Source organism: Idiotropiscis lumnitzeri, chromosome 5, assembly GCF_059441095.1.
Source record: "Idiotropiscis lumnitzeri isolate Australia: NSW breed Sydney's pygmy pipehorse chromosome 5, RoL_Ilum_1.0, whole genome shotgun sequence".
NCBI classification, from domain to species: domain Eukaryota; kingdom Metazoa; phylum Chordata; class Actinopteri; order Syngnathiformes; family Syngnathidae; genus Idiotropiscis; species Idiotropiscis lumnitzeri.
The window spans coordinates 6,641,009-6,661,864 of record NC_142395.1 but is presented as its reverse complement, the minus strand read 5'-3'; the positions used below and the strand labels follow the sequence as shown (position 1 = coordinate 6,661,864).

Here is a 20,856-nt window from a genome sequence, read left to right as displayed (position 1 = left end):
AAGTGATATTAAAGAAATAGATTTTACACACCTAAAATACAAACATAAATTGCCATTTGCCAAGTAGTACATCTAAAATAAAGTGTCTAACTCAAAACCTCTCAAATTGTGGGGAGACCAGAAAAAAAAAACAGGACAAGCTATTGTAAACTAGCTTTTGTTTCTTTATAGTTAGAATTAGAGGACAATGACAAATGATTAGAGTGAATTATGTGGGACAAATAAATATGAGACTGTGAGCCAACCACACTGATGTTCAAAATGCATACATTTGTGCTTACCTTTCCACAATTGGAACTTTTGCCTTGCTTTTGATGGCCAAATATTTCTCTCTACAGGCACCACAGAGAAGGTAGTAAGGGTTTCCACTGCCACACTCCCCTCCAAACCAGCCATCAACGTAGGAGCCGTTGCTCCGGTAGCCTTGCCGGTTGGCACTGCGACCGCACCCAGGGTGACTTTTCTTCATATGTTGGTTGAAGTTGGCTACATTTGCTTCGCACAACTCGCACACCACCATTTCATCACGGTCATCTGTCTCACATACATGCTGTGATGTGTGGCAATGTAACACACAAAGAAACAAATTGACAAAGATTGAACAAACATATATTAACACTTTTCAGTATTGAGTTGTGCATTCATGGAATAGTATGTCAAAGACATTAGTTTATGACAGGTGGAAGCTGCAGTGCAGTGTTGCGCCGTGGATTATTTTCCCAAGCAACAGACAGCATTCACGTGACTACATTTTTAAAAGACAGAGAAGAGAAATTCAAGTCATGCCAACTAAATCGATACTATGTCCTAAAAAAGTGCATCTTATTTTTTATTTTTTAAATAGCTGATTAATAGGTATAGCAAATTCAGCGTGCTCATTTGACTAGATTGTGAGTGAGAGGTAATGCAGGACAACTAAGACCTGATTCATGACGGCAGCCCTCTCTGTTCATAGCATAAAGTCACACACACCCATGTTGGCCAGTCCAGTACCTCCGGGATCCACATTCCCAGAATGTCAGTGTCATTGGCAAGTTCCTGGCCAAACATGACCTCCATCGTCTCCTCATCCAGATCCATCTCAAGCTCTTCATCCAGAAGGTTAAAGTCATAAAGGGCACCGGGGTCTTGTTGTGGCAGGTGGCATGGGACATCCCTGCGTGACTGGCTGTGTTGAGCCTGCACTGAGCGGTACAATCCAGCTAACAGTGGAGAAAATGAAAGCAGGGACAGGAAGCAAGATCATCATTTAGGTTTTGTTTTACCAACTGTAATGACCAATTCTCACCAGCACGGGCAAATAATCTGCGTGCAGCCAGGTCAAAGTGGTGCTTCCTAGAAACAGCAGAACGTCCTCTCAGGGGAACGCCACTCGATGCTGAGGCATTATCCTGCTCTTGTCCCTCTGGACTATAGTGGGCACAAACAGATTATTATATCATCTGTCGTTAAACTTTCTTATAAGTAGGGGTTCTGAATAAATCCAACACAATAGACCAAGCATTTCAATGCATTTGTACCTCTCACTAAAGCCCTCCTCCATTTCAGAAACATCAGCAATGTCTCCCGGTGAAGAAACATAGGAGTTTCGGTCCCGGGATTTGCCTCCAGCAGATGCTGTGGCACCAGGACACGGGGAGTCTGTCACATCACTTCCAGTGCCTCTTGTCTGAGGCTCATCATGCCCGTCGTCTGTACCAGGATGTTCTATCATCCACATTGCGAGCACTGTGATGTTCTGGGCATCTGCTTCTCCTCTTGCACCTGCAAATGTAGAGATGTCTAACCATTCAACAGATCACACCGTGGTCATCTAATGTTGATTCTAAATACAATCATGGTTACTCTGTTTTTCTTTAATAATGAGCATGATAATACAATGAAAAATGCAAGAACATGCCAATTTAGTAGAGACTGACCAGTTGCCTCCAAAGCTTTGGTGATTTGGCGCAAGGAGAAGCCCATCTCCAGCAAGGGTACAGCAATTGCAGGAGGCGGTGGAGATGTTGACAGCCTACTGCTAGGGTCTGAAAGAGCTGAAGCAAATTAAGAGCCATTAGTGAGTAAAAAGAAAAAAATTAAGAAAAAAAAAAATTGAACTCAGCTTTCCAAAAACCGTGGTGAGTCACAGGTGCTTGGTGATTTAACAAAGGGGGGGCAATTACATTTTCACATAGAACGAGATAGGTCTGTATTGTTCTCCCCCTTGGAGAATAAAATAATCATCCAGAAACTTTTATATCTCCTTGGGTTGTATTTATTCAGTCATGTAAACATGGCATGATGGCATGGCATACTTACAGGTACCAGACCTGTTTTGCGGTCTGCTTGGCTGTGAGTCAGGGGAGGTGAGACTCTGCCTGCGGCCGACGTCATCAGAAGGTGACGTTGGCAGAGATGACACTGGAGGTGTTTGTGCTCGCCGAGTTGGAACCAAGGTGGTTGTTGGGTAGCTGGAGAACATTTGTCTGTGCCAAAAGAAATTCAGCTCAAATTCATAAATGAAATTGAAACATCCCTCAAGCCATGATCCATACAACCAAGCATTTGAAAAATAAGAAAAATATAAGACTTTATTGATCAATGTTTTTTGGATTGATCATGAATTAATTGTGCTTAACTGAATCACACACACTCCATAAATAATAAGAAAACATCTTGTTTGAGGAGAGACCAACTACTACATGCGTTGTTTCTGTATATAAACTTGGGAAGGGAATCAAAATATTGGCCCGCCTGTAAGTATGCGTAGAATCACTCCATTTATTTATGAAATCCCGGTTGGACCACTGTTAATGTAGAACGTTTGACGTCTACACCTGTTTTGATAACTACGGTATTTCACATTTATATAAGTCATACTTTTTTTCCACAGTTTGACTGGTACTGTAATTTATAATGAGGTGTGATTTAAGCTTGGACTGGACCCCAAAGTCCCCAATTCTGAATTGTGATGAATTTCTGTGCATTACCGCTGGTGGAAAGAAAGTGGTGGTAAAAGTGGCTAAAATGAATTTGCCAGCTGCCAAGAGACAGTAGAAGGAGAAATGGTAAAAAGACGAAGAAGTAGTACTAGTAGAAAAACAATTGTATTCATAGAGCACTTTAATGTAGCAGGCGTTTGTAGTTAATATGAGCCACTTTAAACAAAAAAGAAAAATGTCTCCGTAGTTAGAAGTGGAACTTGTTTATTGCTGTCAACACGGGGTGCATTCAGAAATTCACTCTGATGCCCAAACACCATTCTGAGAGTGTGTGTGTTTGGAGAGGCAGAGCGCATTCCCCTTCTCTTAATTTCCAGACGGAGCGTATGTTATAAAACAGTTTTTACTTGAACTGTTTCCTTGTACTTCCTCAGGCACTGGGCTCTGACACTTCTTTTTTGGGGCACTTTGAATAACCGAATGGCACATTTGAATAACACTATTGAGTTTCCGAATACGGTAGGTTCCAGTTAAGATCTCCAAATTACCTCGCCTGGACCAAAATCTCGAGGTGGGCTCCAAGTGGGCTCCTTAAAATTACTGCAACGTTTCAAACTGCATGACTAGTCATTATTTAAAAAAAAAATAAAAAATCGACTTAAGTAGGTGCGCAAATTTAACAATATGTATAGGAGGTCATGTGATATAGGCAGCAATTGTTTACTCAATAATTTTTCTGTTAAGGGGTATTTTAGAGGCATTTGTGTTGCAAATTATTGTTTTTTGTTGTTGTTTTTTTTAAAGAAAATTCCAACAAGATGGCGGCTACTTGTCACTTTCTTAATTTAAGTCAAGAGTCAGACTAACTCCAGTTTGAAACTCCAATTCAAAGTTATGTAAATGTACTGACAAAGATCTAGCTCACGCGAGTCAGGAAACTTTGTGACTAAAATAAGCGCTGCGCTCGACAGTTGCCCCATGACTGTGCATTGCTTAAAGACATGAAGAATGAGGGACTGACATCTGTCATAAAACAAGACCCCAAATCAATTTGGTGTTGCACATTGTATTCAAGCCCCAAAATCCTTAAAGGACTTCTGCTCATGGAGATATATATCATGATAAGATTTGCAACATGACTAATGTACACGACATATGACCTAACCTGAGAAGGCTGAGGGGCATGACCCCGGGAGACTCTGAGGCAGGGACAGTTTCGGTGTCCGTGACAGGTGTGGTTGCAGTGGTGGTGTCCTCTAGAGAGGAGCTCATGAAGGAGGTGGTACTAGAGGCAGAGGGGCTGGTGGTGACTGGTGTCTGTACCAGCTGTTCACCATCGACACCCTCGCCTTCACTCTCTGGCTCAATTTTCACTCCTAAAAACAGTCACAAAGAAACACACTTGTTATTTTGCATACTTGCACAACAGTTAAGCCAGTAGACACTATCAAAGCAGTAGCAATTAAGAAGTTAGAACATCACACTGACTGAGATGGCAGAAAACAGATGTTTTGCAAATTTTATAACAAAACAAAAATCAAATTTCCCCATTGTGGGACTAATAAAGGACATCTTATCTTATCTTAATACACATTGTGTGCTTGTTTAGCTTTTATTTTTTTCCCTACTCATTCATTTCACATGGTGACCGCATTAACAACTTGACTATCAGAAGCAGAGTCTTAAATGTTCTAATACAAAACAATTTTGGTTTGAATTTTCTCACCAGGTTTAACTTTTGCCCCACTGGGTTCCTCCAGTAGTCCATTGACCACAAGCTTGTAGATCATGGCTTGTGCCCTCTCCAGGTCAGACAGCCCCAGAGCACGCTTGATGGGGGAGCGTAAAACTGCCCGCTTCACCATATGACGCATTAGAAATTGAAGAGCAGCCCGCATGTCCACCTCTTCTTGGCATATTGGAGATGTTGCAGTTGTGCTTGCACTGCTGTTAGAATTAACATCAGCATTGTGCCCACTGGATTCTGGTAACACCTTAAGGGAGATAACAAGATTGAATTAGATCACTGATTTGAAATTAGGATGGAATTGTGCTACTTGAAGTCAGGGAGAAAAATCCACATTTCGAAAGAATTGTAGCGATGGCTGAAGGCAAATTGGATTGATTTGTCTTTCAAACAAATTTTTACACAACTTAGCTTGCCAGATGTCAGTGGTTCCACAGAACTAATTCTTTCCTAACTCAAAATCTTAATTTGAAAAATCAACAGTGATTGAGCAGTTATACTGTGAGTACCTTTGGTATAAGCAGAAGCTCAGCATACTTGCTGCAGCTAAGCAGGACGCTGAGTGTCTTCATGGCGCCAAGGTAGAGATAGGAAAGCTGAACCGCGTGGGTCTCTGATTGGGTAGCAGTAAAAGAAGGATATGGCTCATGGCTACGGGAGCCATGCTCGTGGCCTTTCTTCCTGTTGCCCTCAACAGGACCATGGAAAAGTGTGTCATTTCCGCCTGCTCCACCAACACCAGCTGAGGAAGCGTCACTCTCTGACTTGGGTGCCACATGTGCCTTGACCTCATCAAGACTATGAGACACACGCAGGTCACAGGTGGTGGTATTTGGAACTGCTCCCGATACAGTGTAAACATTGTCCCTTAATTCATTATGGTTGGCCACTTCGTTGTCTGCCTTGTCTTCATTACTGGTCGGCTCATGTCCTGTCGAGTGCGCGTTGCGATGCCTCTTTTCGTGGCGCCGCGCGCTGAGCTTAGCAGCTGTTTCGTCATGGATGCTGGTAAGGTAGGTGAGATCCAAAAGGAGCGAGGCTGTGAGGCCACGGAAACGTGTGACGTCGAAGGGCAGAGGCTCACAAGGTTCCAGGTTGTACAACGGTGTGTCACTAGGCGACCAGAAAGTTGGGAAGCTTTAATGACGTGAGTTGAGAATTAAAACAGACAAGGGAAGGAAAAGCAAAGTGAGGGAAAAGGGCAAGAGAGAAACTTGAAGACAGATGGAAAAAAATGTATAGTTTGGGCACAAACTGTGCCACTAGACATGCATGTAAAAATAGATTAATCATGATGTGCAAAGGTAGAAAATGGAAGTGTCAAGCAGAGAGGATATGAAGAGAAGCAACTACAGAGCACTGAACAGAAAAGAAATACACCAAATTATAAGAACTACATGGCATTAATAACATTTCACTTAAAATTATAATTATTTAAAAAAACGGGGCATATTCTTATCAAAACACCTGTAGATAGTAAACATTAAGGATGGGCACTTTGGGAAAAAAAATAATCAAATGATTTACCAAATACGACACGGGGGTGCTGAAGCCCATCCCAGCCATCTTTTGGCAGTAGGAGGGGTACACCCTGAAATGGTTGCCAGCCAATTGCAGGACACACGTAGATGAACAACCATCCGCGCTCACACTCATACCGAAGCAATTTAGAGTTTCCAATCAACCTGCCATGTGGGAGGAAACCGGAGTACCCGGAGGAAACCCACGCTGGCACGGGGAGGACATGCAAACTCGGCACAGGAAGGTCGAACGCCAGAATCGATCCCAAAACCTCTGCACTGAGAGGTATTCGTGCTAACCAGTCCTCCACCGTGCCGTCATATAGCAATCGAAAAACATAGCACTGTGAAGGAGAATTGATTGTTTCAAATTTTGATCATGATTGATAAATCACTTAATCATGCCCATCCTTGCATACAGAAATGACAATTGTCACAAAAAAAAAGAAAAATACAAAACTAAATACCTGATGGTGATCTCAGCCTCATCCCACTGCACCTTGGCCGAGGTACTGCCTTCTTTGACCACACCAAGCAAAGTCGCATGGCGTCCCGTCTGCTTGTGAACACATCGTCCACCAACACGTAGACCTGCATCTGCACCTCCGATTACGGCCAACACCGGCCATACCTCCGTGCAGAGTGTCGTCAAGAGGTGCTCCGAAAGTTCGCCTAAGCCATGTTGTCGTCCGTGGCGCCCCCTTTCTTCTTCAGGCCGAAGAGGTGTTTCTTGACTTTCTCGCTGAGTGTCATGCTCTTCACGGCCCTGCACTGAGCGACTCTTTTTCAGCCTCTGACCACAACTACCAGCAGAGGCACTTGCTGTATCTCTGAAACAAGGCTTGATTTTTTGAAGACGTTCAATCATGGTTTTGTTGATACGATGCGTCCAGTCATTAGTGCGGTGTAAGATTCGTATTAACTGTGTAGTGGCCTCAGCCAGGACAGTAGCCATCGGGCTACAAACGGGGTCTCCCGGCAAAAGGTCTCGAGGTGTACCTCGCATCTGCATGTCACAGATCTTGACCTAGAAGGGTTTCAAAATTAGACAGTCATACAGAGAGTAATACAATACAGAAGGGCATGAGATTATTTTATTTACATTATCATTGTAAACGTGAGAGGCAGACTCAAGTTACACAAATTTCATAATTCCAAACTATACAAGCAAATTTGTCCATGGAAATAAAAAAATCCATTACAAAGCATAGAATTATCTGGTATATAATAATTTAGCGCTCAGCGACACACATCTTTTTGTTACGTACAGTGCAGTGTGGACGGTAACGCGTTCCAAAGGTAACGTACAGTAATAGAGTTCATTCAAGTAATATAACAAGTTGCTCACAATTATTTTGCAAAAATTATTACAGAGACTGAGTTGAGTTATGCGTTATAATTTTGGGTCCTAACCCGAATTTAATCAAATATTTTCAAAGGAAGTGCAGTTTACCTCCACACTTACTGAGTAAGCTATGAAGTGATGCAATCGTGCCAATCACAGTTCCAAGATTCGCTGTGTACGTATCGCAGCGCAAAACATATACTCAAAATACAAGCAGGAATAAACCTAAGTAGAAAACAGCAAATAAATTGCTTAGAATTGAGTCATTTTGCTTTTTAGATGTGATTTTAATGAATTTTGTGCCATCAATTGCAGAATGTAAAACAGTGGTCATTCAGATTGGCAGTACGCAATCAAAATGCAAATTGTCTGCCTGGAAGCCAAAGACGTGCATGTAGTAACTGTATTGAATTAACTTAAAAGTAACTCAAACTTGAGTTACTCATTACTCTACAAAGAAAGTAATATTGTAAAGGAACTTTATACTTTAACATGCAAGTAACATGTAATGTATTATATTTTGGAAGTAACTTGCCCATCATTGGTAGAATGCTTTCAAGTGTGCACTTTTTCTCTTACCTTTTCCCCTGGGTTACTGCTATAGAACATCACACAGGGGAAGAGTTCTGTGCCATCCACATCCTCAAAGGCTAACTTGGGTTCCTGTGGAATCATATATTAGCAGTTAGGGACAAATTCTTTTATGTATTTTTTTTGCATTTGCACGAGTTAGTTAATTGCACTATTAGTTTTAAGACAAATACAGTAAGCTTCCTTTAAATCTGGCAAACATCAACTCCATACGGATATTAGAACTGTCATTGTCTATGTTGCAGTTTAACATGTCCACGACCAATGTAATGGGCAGGATGACGGTTAAACAGCCAGAAATGTGATTAATATATATTAAGGAAGAAGCATTTCTCAAAAAAAAAAGAGTCAAGGAAACAAGTGTGAATGTGTGTGATATCTTGTGATGTTAGAATCAAGATTCTGACCAAATTGACAAGGAGTAAAGCAGGATTGCTAATGAGACGCCCACAAGTGCGGAGACAGTGTGTGGGTGACCAGATCAAAAAGATAACTGGTACTTCACATGAATGATGAGGTGTTATTGGAGCTTCTGTAATTGGTCAGATCAGAGGCCTCCCAAAGTGAGATATTATAAATATCATAGTATGTTATCCTGTGCCTAGCCAATAAATTTTAATACAGAAATGTTGCATTAAATTATTTTAAACATAAATGTGACACATTTGTGTTTAAAGCCAATCCAACCCATCAGCACCTCTTACCTCTCCATTCTTTCCAAACGAGATGGTTCTTGCCTCCATGTCAAGAACACAAGTGATGAAGTCTCCCTGGGTAAAGCTGCTAAGAGTCAGGGTTTGTTCTCCATTGTGATATAGGTTTCCACTGTATGCTCGATATAACCACATATCTGAGGTGGTGCGGTGGTTGAAATCATGCACGGGCCATCGCGAAACACCTACGCACGTGCCCTCATTGCCTCGATTCTCCTTCACAATGTAAAACTATGGAAAAATAAATAAAATCAACAATTAATCCAAAGAGGCACCTAAAAATAAAATAAATTATGTTTTGGTTAATGCTAAATATTCACTCGCAAAATCAAAGACCTTAAAAACAACTCCATAATTGCGGAGTTAATTTCATTTGAGCTGCTATCTAAGTTAGCTAAAAAGTTTCCGTGTTCCGGTCTTAGAAATTGCCTGCGAAATGTAATGTGCTAATGTAGCCTGCATCTTATTTTATGTCACGATACGTAGTGATTAAAATGCAACATTTCTCTTCATAGCTGTTGGCTTTTTGTCCTAAAGTCAAAAAGTCAAGTGTACATCATAGCACTTATTTTGGGTCTTTCCCGACTCTGCATTTCGTTTTAGCGATTAGCGCACTTAGTCCATCCTCGTTCGCCTCTTAGGTGAAAACACAACTTGTTAGTGGCGTCTTTTATTTGTCACAATGGAGGAGATGATCAGCAGCACACAGCTCGTTGCTGCTGCTGTGCATGGACTTACATATAGTACAAATAAAGTACCTGCTGCTGCGGCGCAAGATAGCTTGGCGCCTAGCATTCAAGTAGCCGCAAATACTTTCTCCAGCTTGACGTAGACGTGATGCTTTTTTTTTTTTACTAGATCGGCGCTGTTTAGTGTGACCTGTTTACTGTACTATGCTGATTTGTGAGCGTAGGGGAAGCCTTTAAAAAAACTTAGCTTTGACGATCTCGAAATTGGATTGTCTGAGATCACGGAGTGGGATTATGGGATGCATGGGAGGGTCATTCTGTTTGTCCGTTAAATGTGTCAAATATTTTGACTTGATTAATTACAAAAAATAATTAACGCCCATTAACGTGACAATTTTGACAGCAATATTTCTCACTCATCAGCTCCATTTATTTAGGCCATGTTATTTAATCAAAATGGCACTTTTGTTTTCATTTATGTAGTTAAATGTATGTAACTGTTCACCCCAAACTGAAGAAGAAAAATAATGAAGATGGATAGACAATTACAGTTTGCTTTGTCTTGAAATAAGAACGGATTGACCTTGGCAGACCGGTGTTGGCAAATGACGACTGATGGACTAACCCCCCTCCGCATTTCCGTGTGCCGTTTTGCACATAGCAACATAGCAAAAACACGCAGCATTGTACTGCTATGGGTCTTAACTACAAACTAACTACTATTGTTGTTTGAATAGAACATGTAATTTCTTGCGCTTCTGACAAACACTCCCCTCCTTCTGAACACAAATACTTCAATGGAATCGAAGAATACGAGCAATAACTATAATTTGGAAGCTTTTTCTTCATTTAAACATTTATGGACTACTACAATTTACTATAATTTCGCTTCGACATACTGGTGCAATAATCATTACAAAACCTGGTTAAAGGTGTGTTATGAAGTTTATATTGAGTGGCGGTGATATTTTCAATGCGCTTCATATTAATAGAAAAGAGGGGAAAATAATAGCAGTGTACCTTCCACTGGTAGCAACCAGAAGAGATCCCAGTGGAGGCCAAGCCATAACCTTTCCCCCCACTGCCATGTGTCAGCCCTTGTCCATTTTCCACCACGCAACACTGAGCCTTCTCTGGGTCAAAAGACACTTCTTGGATGGGAAGGTTCTCCTCTTCTTCTTCGGCCTCTCCCTATCAATTAAAGAAAGGTCAGTGCCACAAAGAAATAGATACTGTCCCACTTTATGCAGTTGAGGGTGCTTTGCTTCCAACCTGCAGTTTCAACTCATGTAATTTTTCTTTAATCTGGACAGAGTGCCTGGCTTGCGCAATGGGAGCTTCCCACATGCAGTCAGACAACAGGGAGAATAGCCGCTCAATGACCTGGAAGAGAATATTATAAAGTCAATTGTGCGCGTGTGTGTGTGCTTGTGCTAAAATAAGAATAGCTCTAAAATTAACACTAAAATCAACATTCAGATTCAATAAAATGGTGTTTGTAGGAATGAGTAAAACAACATAGCATACACTCAAGCCAGTCATGATTCTGTTTCCTGATATCATTCAAAAGTACATGGGGCTTATATACTGCACCTGTGTCATTTGTTCATCCTCCATATTGGCTTCACATGCAGGTAAGACAGCTTCCAAAACATGAAGTGCTAAAAGCCGAGTTCTTAGGTTCCCCACCAGAGGGACCCCTAGAATTGAAAGTTCATTACGTTTTTATTGGTGTCATAGGCCAGCCCCAAATCATTGAATAACAGATAGTCTTACCAGAGCAGCATTTCTGTGCGGCAATATGAAGCAGCACTTCCGTCCATTTTGGGGAGGCCATCTTGGACTGGATGGCTTTGGAGGACACTACTCTCCTTAGGAATACAAGAAAGTCTCCCAAGTGTAGCTCAGCAGTGTTTTGCTTGCGTAGTAATGCTGAAAAACAAACGTTCAACAAACCTTCACCAAAATGTGCACAAACCGCCAAACTATTATGGTCAGGTTATGAAACAAATTCCAACAGCTGAAACCAGAAGTTTACATACATAAGGTATAAAATAGTGGTGCAACTTGGTCCGTATGAGATGGTTGGTAAAAAAAAAGAAAAAAAAAAAGTTATTTAACAAAACAAAACAAAGAAAAAAAAACACAGATTCGGCATTCGCTACGATGGCAGCAGAGGTAAAGACCCTCATTGGATCAGTTATGTTGCATGTATGGGAGCAATTTGGCAACTTGGTGCGAAATGAGTCCTATACATTAATGATAAAGGTTTTTTTTCAGTCCCGTGTCCCAACACTGTCATTCGACAGACATGTCAAGGAAGCTGCAAGTTACTAATACTCAACAAATACAACGGCTCTGCAAATAGCTAACTTAAAAATAAAGCTTACCAAATAATACATTGAGTCATTGATGCCAATGCAATATAGTCTTTGTAGACCTTTACTTTAAAGTTGGCCCGCACGGTGTCATAACGGCTAACTTGACTTCAGTTTTCAATGTTTTGGCTTGCTTTATCTCAATTTTAATTGACATAACATAGTCCCCACCAACATCCATCCAAAACCATCCCAAAATTATATTCAGTCACTAATTTAGGATCCTAACAAAGTGCTGGTTAATTACACCGTCATTAAATGACACGGCACAAGTCTCTGGTGTTAGTAGCGAGCAGCTAGCTGTTAGCATTCGCAACAAGTGCCCGGCTTGTGTGTTGTGCTTGTGGTAGGGTATTTAAGCTATATATACACACAATTGCCGGTCAATGAAAGGAAGGGAATGTGCCTTAAATTGCACTTTAAGGACTTTTTCAAAAAATATGCTAAATACAACTTTTCTCCTCTCTTCTTTTTTTTTTATAAGAGAAAAAAAGCAGCAAAAAATGTGTGACAGCACTGTACCACGTATAAAATAAGGATGTATCCTGCCATACATTGCGTTATTTTATGTAGTTTTTTAATGAGTAAAAAAGGTTTTATAAAATAAAGACAATTTATCTTTTTTTATTTCTCTTTTTGCTGGAGTCACTTTTCAGTAGTGGTTTCAACTAAATATTTGGTCACCTCTGAAGTCTTTCTTCTCAGAGTCGGAAGAGTCCTCTTGTTTGGATTCCTCGTGTTCTTTTCCGGAAGACAGGACACTAACTCCTGCCTGAGAGAGAAGGTTCTTCAGTTGGTTGCAGAGGAGGTCCAGCAGTGACTGGACAACCTTCGGACTCAATTTGTCTGCATAGGTCCTGCAAAATCAAGCATGTTATTGAAAATCCAATCTTCTCCATGCTAACTATATAATATTCTTTCTGAATACCACAAATTACCCAGTGCTGATGGCCAGTATTTGCAACAACCGTGTAGAGGCCACCTTCAGAGCAGTGCTGAGCTGGGATACTCCTGGTTTGTGCAAAAGTTGGAGGGGCTGTCCCAGCATGGTGTCTGTGCCACACAGCTGGGACAGCACATTGAGCAGCCCGCTAGAAATGGCCAAGGAGACATCGACTGGCTGGTAGCGCACACTCAGTGCAAACACAGTGACCAACAGGAGACGCTGCTGGGCTTCTGAGTTGAAGGAAATCAAAACAGTAGCATGTTTAAAGTTGGGTGCTGACAAAAATTTTGATTATTTTGGTTGGGTATTGATCTACATGCAAATTTATTGCGAACCCCAAACCTTTTTTGCGCTAGATACCGGTTCACATAAAGCAATATTTGGTAACACTTTATAATAAGTACACACTAAGAAGCATGAGCTACGCTGATTAGAACGTTAAAAATTGTACTGCACCACAAGTCCAATGTATATATATTTGCCTTGTTTTTTGTTTTAAATTAATCAAAGGGCCACTCGGTGTGTTGGAGCACATCATTTGCCCATCCCCACCCCATTTTACATCTTACCTATGTGGTGTTTGTTTGCCTGCAACGCTCGCTCCAGTGTTACAGATAGTTGTTGGTAAATCTTATGAACTGCTTTCTGGATTTCCAACTGGAGGCTTCTCTTAGCTGTTTTTACACCATCCTGAAAAGAATGCAAGGGCAAGGTTTGTTCAGGGAACTCACAGGTTTTTATCACGTTATACAACACAGCTCACCAAAACCAAACCACCTTGTCAGATTGCCACGGCTCATACCTGATAATGATGCAGCTGAACACTCTCTCGCTTCAGCCCTCCATTGCCAATAGTCCCCAGGCCAAAACAACCAGCCAGGAACTGCAACCTGACAGAGGTGAGTAGGGAGGAGGACTGGAAGGCACCGCATGGGCGATCAGTGTTCCCTGGGAGACAGCCCTTCTCCTCCATACCAGCAATCAACACCACAATTTGATGGAGCGCTTCTAACCTCAGCTGCAGACACAAAACATTACATTGGAAAAGAGGACACTGTATATATGCGTACCCAAAATTTCTTTGGAAACTAACAATTTTATGGCCTTTTATGTGACCACATCACATGAAATAGACGGATGATTGGCTTGCTGACCCACGAGATACTACTAAAAACAAAAGCTAGACGCACATGCTAACTGGTTTACATAGGTAGCGTACATTAATCTTGCAATTGAAAAATTCAAAACAGAGAGCTAATGTGAATTGACTGACTAATTGATTATGGACACTTTGAACACACTCGACAATCAATCGGTCAAGAGGGCTCAGACACACCGGTCTAAACAGCTGCAATGCAGTGTCGTATGGCCTAGAACGGTGGCCATTGGACCTCAGATACTTATGTTAAAATACAGTAGAACCTCAGTTTACGAATGACCCTTTATTTAGAACAAGTCATGCACAAACATTTGTTGAAAATATGCCTTTAGTTACGCAAATGTTTCGTGATGTGAACTGTCTCAAAATGGATGAGCGGACTGATCCGTCCTGTGCTAGCATTGCCTCCGTGCGTTAGCTGTGCTTTTTTTTTAAAACTTTAAATTACTACTCAGAATGCTTTAAAGGTCGGTTGTGCCTCAAAGCCCAATAAAAAAAACTCAGTCTCCTCCATGGCTGCAAATAGAAAGCTGTCATGTGTGCAGCCGGAAGTATCACTTCTTCCCATCACAATTCTAACAGCGGCAGCCATAATATTATTAACATGTCAAGAAAGACAAGACTTTTTGTGTTAATTGTGACAATAAGAAAATAGACAAAAGAAAAACATCTGAATTCTTTTGGAAAGAGACACTTTTTTCCAGTGGAAGAGTTGAAAATAGACAAAAGAAAAAGATCTGAATTATTTTGGAAAGAGACACATTTTTCCAGAGGAAGAGTTGTCCTCACCTCCACACGAAAAGTTAAAGTACCTATTTCTTCGTTTATTGAGTTATTTCTTCAAGGTGAATTAAAAAAGCCAATTGTTGGGATAGTGTTAAACAAAGAAAAACAGACTACAATGATTTGCAAATCATGTTCAACCTATATTTAATTGAATAAGATATTTAATGTTCGAACAGATAAACTTTGTTTTTAACAAATCGTTAACTTCAAATTTTATGACGGAGCAACACAAAAAAAGCGTATTTAACAAATTAAAAAAATCCTAATTGGGCATCACGCCATGCATGGTGAACATAGCTTGTCTAACCATTACATCTAGCTGCCGGGACAAAAACTACATGTAAATGTAAAATTCAGCACCTCTGCTGAATTTCCGCAGAGTGCTTTGAATTTCGCAGACAGCTTTGAAATCCCCTGCAAATTCTGTGATCAGGAAGGAATCACGGGTGCCTCGGCGAAGCAGTGGCACAAGATAGCTCTGCTCCGACTGAGAACATCCATCTTAGACGAACATATTCAAACATCAGAGAGGTACAAGGAGCAAAATAACGTTCAGATAGCCTAAATCAATCGAAAAGTAATTTGAGTAATTTCTCCAAGACTGTTATCAGAGTCGTTAAGGGTGCAGATTATCAACACTGCAACTTTTAACTATTCAGCCGCAGAGGCAGTTTTTGACCAGGGCTCGATACCCAACCCTAATTATTACTTTAATAGCTTTTTATTTTTTGTTACTGTATATAGTGAATATAGCTCTGAAGCTTGATTTGGAGAAATTCATGAATCGAATTTCGACATTGAGAAAAATAAAAAACATTTCCTAAAACCGTTTAGCCTTATCACATAACTGATTTTTTTTTTTATTGTAAAGGGCTCTCTTGCATAAAAAAACATCCAAAGACAGCACAAAACTGCTGAACAGCAAACCAACATTAAGCGCAAGAACTCATTTTGTGTTTTGTTTTTTTCCCACAAAAATCAACTCATTCACACTTTTAATATTATTTGAGGTACTGTTTGCCCTGGAGGTCATGCTAATACACAAAAAATATTAGGCCACCACATTTTTTATTTGAGTGAGATTTTAGTTCACATTAATCTTGGCTTCCTGTGCACAGTTTGTGTGGTCTCCACGTATTTGTGTGGTCTATCCTCAAGAGAGGTGACATGCTTTCGGGAATCCCGTGGATCAAGAGAAATGGGAGTTAACTTTACCTTAATTCGCGGCATTCAGTAGTACAGTATAAAAAGTTCATGGGAGCAAAAGGGGGTGAGATTATCCTGCAGCGGATATGAGCAGCCATTTTAATGTAGCTGACCTGCACAATGAGGAGCGGTACAGTAGTGGGAGTCATTCTGAATGGGAGTAAGTCATTTCACCGGGAGAGGGGCGGGACGGGTTTTTTCTTTTTTAAATATTGTCTGGAATTGGGATGGGATGGGAGTTTTCTGTGAGATTGGGATGGTACTAAATAAGAGAATGATCGGATGGAATAGAGTTGTGTCTCAGCCCAATATAAAATCACAAAAACTAATTGCCTTGTTCAAGAATCCTGTAAATTTGAAACAAGGAATTAAAAATTATCGAAAAATAGTCCCTTCCAATCTTGCAGGCGGTGGTAAAATGTGGCTATTAAACAAAGAATTTTATTAATATGTCCAAAGATTTGATCTTACATCTTTGCAGATAGTGTATATACTGTATCATTCTCTCACCTCTGCCCTGCTTTGTTGCTGTTCCATGGCCAGGATAGTGGCCTGTGGACTTGTTGACATGCTTTCTTCTGGTTCTTTGAAGGCTGGGGTGAGGCCGACGTCACCATTGATGAAGCTGATCATATTGTCAATAAGAGCATGAATACCAAGAGAGCGGTTTAGGTCCAAGTCTGATTCTTCATAAGAGTATGCAGAGCTGTAGCTACGCTGACGGCTCAGTTTTGCACGAAACCAAGACTCAGCCAGTGAGTCTGGAGAGGTTTGAAGTGGACCTGAGGAAATGAAGAGAGGGGAAATGCTTTCACAAAGTATTACAAAAATATTATTTGTTTTATGGCTTACTCATGTTGTTATGAGCAGATATATTTTAGTGCAAAGCATTATTTTACCAGAGTAAAAACTTCAGCATACACCATAATTCAGGTGTTTCATGCCTACACATGCCTTCATCAGCCAAAATGACTTCAATTGTAATGAATGCATTGAATTTCTATTAACTACAGTGAACAGAATGCCATGAAATGCTATACAGCAGCAGTCTCCATCCACCAAGATGGCGACTGGTGGAACATTCAATCAACAATTGAACAAAAATATTTTATTGATCAGAAGGACATTTTATTTTTTCGAAAACAGGTGCATCCACCTGTGTCTCAGTACACTTGTCTCTGTCATATGACGTGGTACATAAAAATAAGAGCCTAAGCCCCCATGAGAACAAAATTAGTTAAAAAAAGAAAAGAACGAAAAATGTCTATGGGGAGCTTCTACCTCTAATTTGCGTTTTAATAAACTGTGCCCAAGAAAAAAAAAACAATCAGAGACAGAGTGTCATTGACGAGGTGTTAATTATTTGCTTTGCACTCACGGGCAGACTCATAGCAGGCACACGCTCTGCAAACCTGTGCTGACCTGTACTTCAGGAGCATACAGAAGCAAAGCGAAGGCACCTCATAAAGGTGAAAGAATTCCAAGGTAACAAGGAATTAGCAATCAGCATCAACCCTTTTTTTTTGTCTTTAATAGCTTGTACATTCGAAAAAATAGAACTTTAAACCAATAATATTTGGTGTTATTATAACATTCCATTTGGAATAACTTTTGCTATCAACATACAAACATACAACATTGTTTTATTTACGATGCTAATGGTAGGTCAGTATTGCCCGCGCTACTGTTTTGGTGACGCTAAATATGCCTTCTCTGCGACTAATTGTCATGATGACAACATACTTAGATACCGTTATGAATGGCCATGTTTTGTTAGGCAAGGGCGTGACTTTGCTCAGAGACGAGGGGGATGGATTACTGACGTGAGGCTACATTCAAGTCTTGCAAGCAGTTTTGACACCGCAAATCCCCCCTTCAATTTGTGTCGCCAACCTCACAAATAAAGCAGTGATGCGTTTACAACTGAAAGAAGAAGAAAAAAAAAAATCTAAACAATTCCCAACATCCTATCTTTGCGAAGCAGGATTTTCTGCAATGCCAGCGAGAAAAACAAAATTATGGAGTAGTTTGGACATACCAGTAAGTAAAACACTTGTGTTATTGCGTGATTGTCTCCCATTATTTCAAGAAGGGACATTGCGGGATACCTACGATGGGTAAACGGTAAAAGCCTATCTTTAAAGTACTCAAAATGCTTTAACACGGTCGCCTCTTTCACCAACGAATGATCCAGCATCAGCAGCAAAGGGGTTCAGTATCTTGCTCAAGGACACTTCCACATGGTCACAAAGGCACAGGATCGAACCCACAACCTTAATGTTGCGGCACGACCACTCTCCCACCAGAGCCATGCTGCCCATACTACAACTAATACTGAAATGAGTACAAGTCCATAACTGAAAGAGTTAAATGAGTGGGAGGTGCATCACAGAGATGGAGAGTCAAGCTAATTAGAGAAAGAAACATGCCATCGTATACGTGCTTGCAGCTCCACTTGTGCTTGGGACTCAACTGCCCCAAAAGTAGCAAATAAACTATCCATGCGGGGATTAAAAGACAGAGAGACAGGAGTAAGGTGGGATACATAATGCTATCTTGCAACAATAGATCCTTTTACAAAGTCATTCATGTGTCAAATTTTGCCACTTGTATGCCTTCCATTTGGTATGAATTGTTCAGAAGTGAACACGCAAAATTAAACTGCTGGCTCAATGACTATAAAACATCATATCGGATGCTGACACTTTTGTGGCTGAAGGCTATCAGAGCGGTAGCTAGCATTGGGCAAAAAGTTAAGTTTTGTTAGCAAACAAGTGAAGATGACAGAATAGTGTTGAGTAAAAGAAACTTTTACTGTACAGATTTATCTTTACCTCTCTTTTTGTGAGAGAATGCCAAGTCCAGGTCAACATTTCTCCTTCCACTCTGAAAGAAAAAAAACATTGTACTGAGGGACAATGACTAATCCACAGCTAATCAATAAATTGACAAATATTTTCATCATTGATTAATGGTTTAGAGTCCTTGTCAAATTGTGCACATTCTCTGTAGTTAAAAAGAAAAATCTAAATAAAAAAACAAAAAAAACTCAGATTTCTGCATTCCTTCATGAAGGCGGGCTTTGTTTGAAAAAAAAAAAAAAATTTTCAAACATCTGCTTTTAATTGGTAAAACAATGATCAACATTTCTGCCCATTTTTTGACATGTTACAGACCAAAGAAGCAATTGAATTATAATTAATTGGTGTTTGTGCCTTTCAAGCAATGCCAATTCAAATAATGCCCTGTTTTTTATTAAAGGGATGGAAATTAATGTTTTTTTTAAATGCGATCCATAGATTGATAAAACAGATTAGGAGAGATAAATTGATTACTACACGGTCGTGACCCTTGTGAGGATCAGCAAGGGGTAAAAATCTAAAGATACTTTAACCACTTTAAGCTAAAGAGATTTTTTTATTAGCACACAAACATAAGAGCAATATGTTCGTATTATGTACATTATCGATGTATGACATATGAGTATGATGTACCAGATTATATCCCTCTTCATCAGATTCAGGCTGGGAGAGGTCAGACTCGCTCCTTGATTTCATCAGCCTGTAGCTTGGACTGTTTTGTACTGAGCGGCTCTCTGCACTCAGACTCTCGCTTCTGCCAAAATAAAAAACAGTCATACCATACAAACCTTTTAAAGAAAACAACCGAGTCTTGTAGCAAATGTTACTGGATTGGGGAAAGTACTCGTAAAACGCTGCTCGAGGTGGTGTGCTAGTTTTTAGTTCAAAGGATATCTGATGATCATGGTAGCGAGTTAAGGTCCAATTACTACATGTAGTTTGGTGTATGCCAACAAGACATATAACATTGCAATATTATCTATTATATAACATACGTTTAAGACAACTGTGAATTATACTAATGTATGTTGGTGCCTAGTTTCTGTGCGCTTTGTTTGGTGTTATATGGCTGATTTACTTACTGGAAAAAAAATCTTGAAAATCAGAAACAATTGAAATGGTGACGTCGATTAAAGAGAGTGTGTTGAAATGTTGAAAATTAAAGAAAAAAAAACAACACATCTGGAGCTTCTCTGATAGTGCAGTACATTTTTGAAGCTTGTCAAAACTAGTGTTTCAACCATATCTAAGCTCTATAACTCGGGACAAAAGTCATGATTTTTTTCACCTCAACCTTAAAAAGATGCACAGCTAATAATCACTTCTCAGGCACTGTAACATATTTGTATGCATACAGTACGTATTGCTGACGTTTGCAAAACACATTTTCATCAACTGCATAGTTTGGATTTACTGCTCACTACACTTGCTTGCTTGATTTACAATTAAGGTTCCAGCCTCATTTGGTGGCAAGTTGCATTCAGTGACATTCTGCCCATCGTACTGAATGCATCTAACCTTGTCATGAAGCTTAGACAGTCTTGTGTTCCAGCTGTAGTTTGTCCCTCTTCTTGGTTCTGCTTGGTCAGTTCACCCAATACAGGACTAACCCCCAATATCAGCAGGGCACAGCGGTGAATCACAGAGTTACAAGCTGCTGTGTACAAGTCCTGGCCTTCGGGGAGAATCGTACTGCCCCTTCTCCCCTCTTGAAACAGAATTGTATCCTCTTCTCCTCCTCCATTGGTTCCTGTCCCTCCACTCCTAGAGACCAAGCTGGAGCCAAGTCCCACGCTGGAAGCCCTTTCTCTGTCGCGACTACGTGCTACATCTCGTGCTGAGAGAAAACACTGAAAGATTTCTGCGTGAGACATGCACATAGACACATGAAACTGGGTTACAAGAAATGGAGCAGACATGTAATCCACTATTTAAGTTTACTCGCGCTCAAAATAAAAAAAATATGCAAATGCATGAACATTTGTGTCCAA

General features: G+C 40.4%; 1 protein-coding gene across 6 annotated transcripts in view; it reads right to left on the bottom strand.

Annotated features, from left to right (window-relative positions):
* herc1 (HECT and RLD domain containing E3 ubiquitin protein ligase family member 1) overlaps positions 1–20,856 on the bottom strand; it is a 69,440-nt gene that overhangs the window by 21,968 nt on the left and 26,616 nt on the right. For 3 of the 6 annotated variants that reach the window (XM_088295635.1, XM_088295636.1, XM_088295640.1), the window contains exons 23-46: positions 20,384–20,726; positions 19,499–19,619; positions 18,839–18,890; positions 16,515–16,786; positions 13,656–13,871; positions 13,423–13,543; positions 12,846–13,083; positions 12,592–12,764; positions 11,306–11,461; positions 11,123–11,229; positions 10,802–10,912; positions 10,550–10,720; positions 8,832–9,071; positions 8,116–8,199; positions 6,659–7,218; positions 5,181–5,808; positions 4,651–4,918; positions 4,090–4,300; positions 2,302–2,468; positions 1,920–2,036; positions 1,521–1,764; positions 1,289–1,410; positions 973–1,202; positions 282–550 (exon numbers count right to left, since the gene is read on the bottom strand). In XM_088295635.1, the coding sequence (XP_088151761.1) occupies positions 282–550; positions 973–1,202; positions 1,289–1,410; positions 1,521–1,764; positions 1,920–2,036; positions 2,302–2,468; positions 4,090–4,300; positions 4,651–4,918; positions 5,181–5,808; positions 6,659–7,218; positions 8,116–8,199; positions 8,832–9,071; positions 10,550–10,720; positions 10,802–10,912; positions 11,123–11,229; positions 11,306–11,461; positions 12,592–12,764; positions 12,846–13,083; positions 13,423–13,543; positions 13,656–13,871; positions 16,515–16,786; positions 18,839–18,890; positions 19,499–19,619; positions 20,384–20,726 (5,221 nt within the window). The remainder of the gene's footprint in view (positions 1–281; positions 551–972; positions 1,203–1,288; positions 1,411–1,520; positions 1,765–1,919; positions 2,037–2,301; positions 2,469–4,089; positions 4,301–4,650; positions 4,919–5,180; positions 5,809–6,658; positions 7,219–8,115; positions 8,200–8,831; positions 9,072–10,549; positions 10,721–10,801; positions 10,913–11,122; positions 11,230–11,305; positions 11,462–12,591; positions 12,765–12,845; positions 13,084–13,422; positions 13,544–13,655; positions 13,872–16,514; positions 16,787–18,838; positions 18,891–19,498; positions 19,620–20,383; positions 20,727–20,856) is intronic. The other 3 variants (XM_088295638.1, XM_088295639.1, XM_088295637.1) reach the window with 2 other exon arrangements.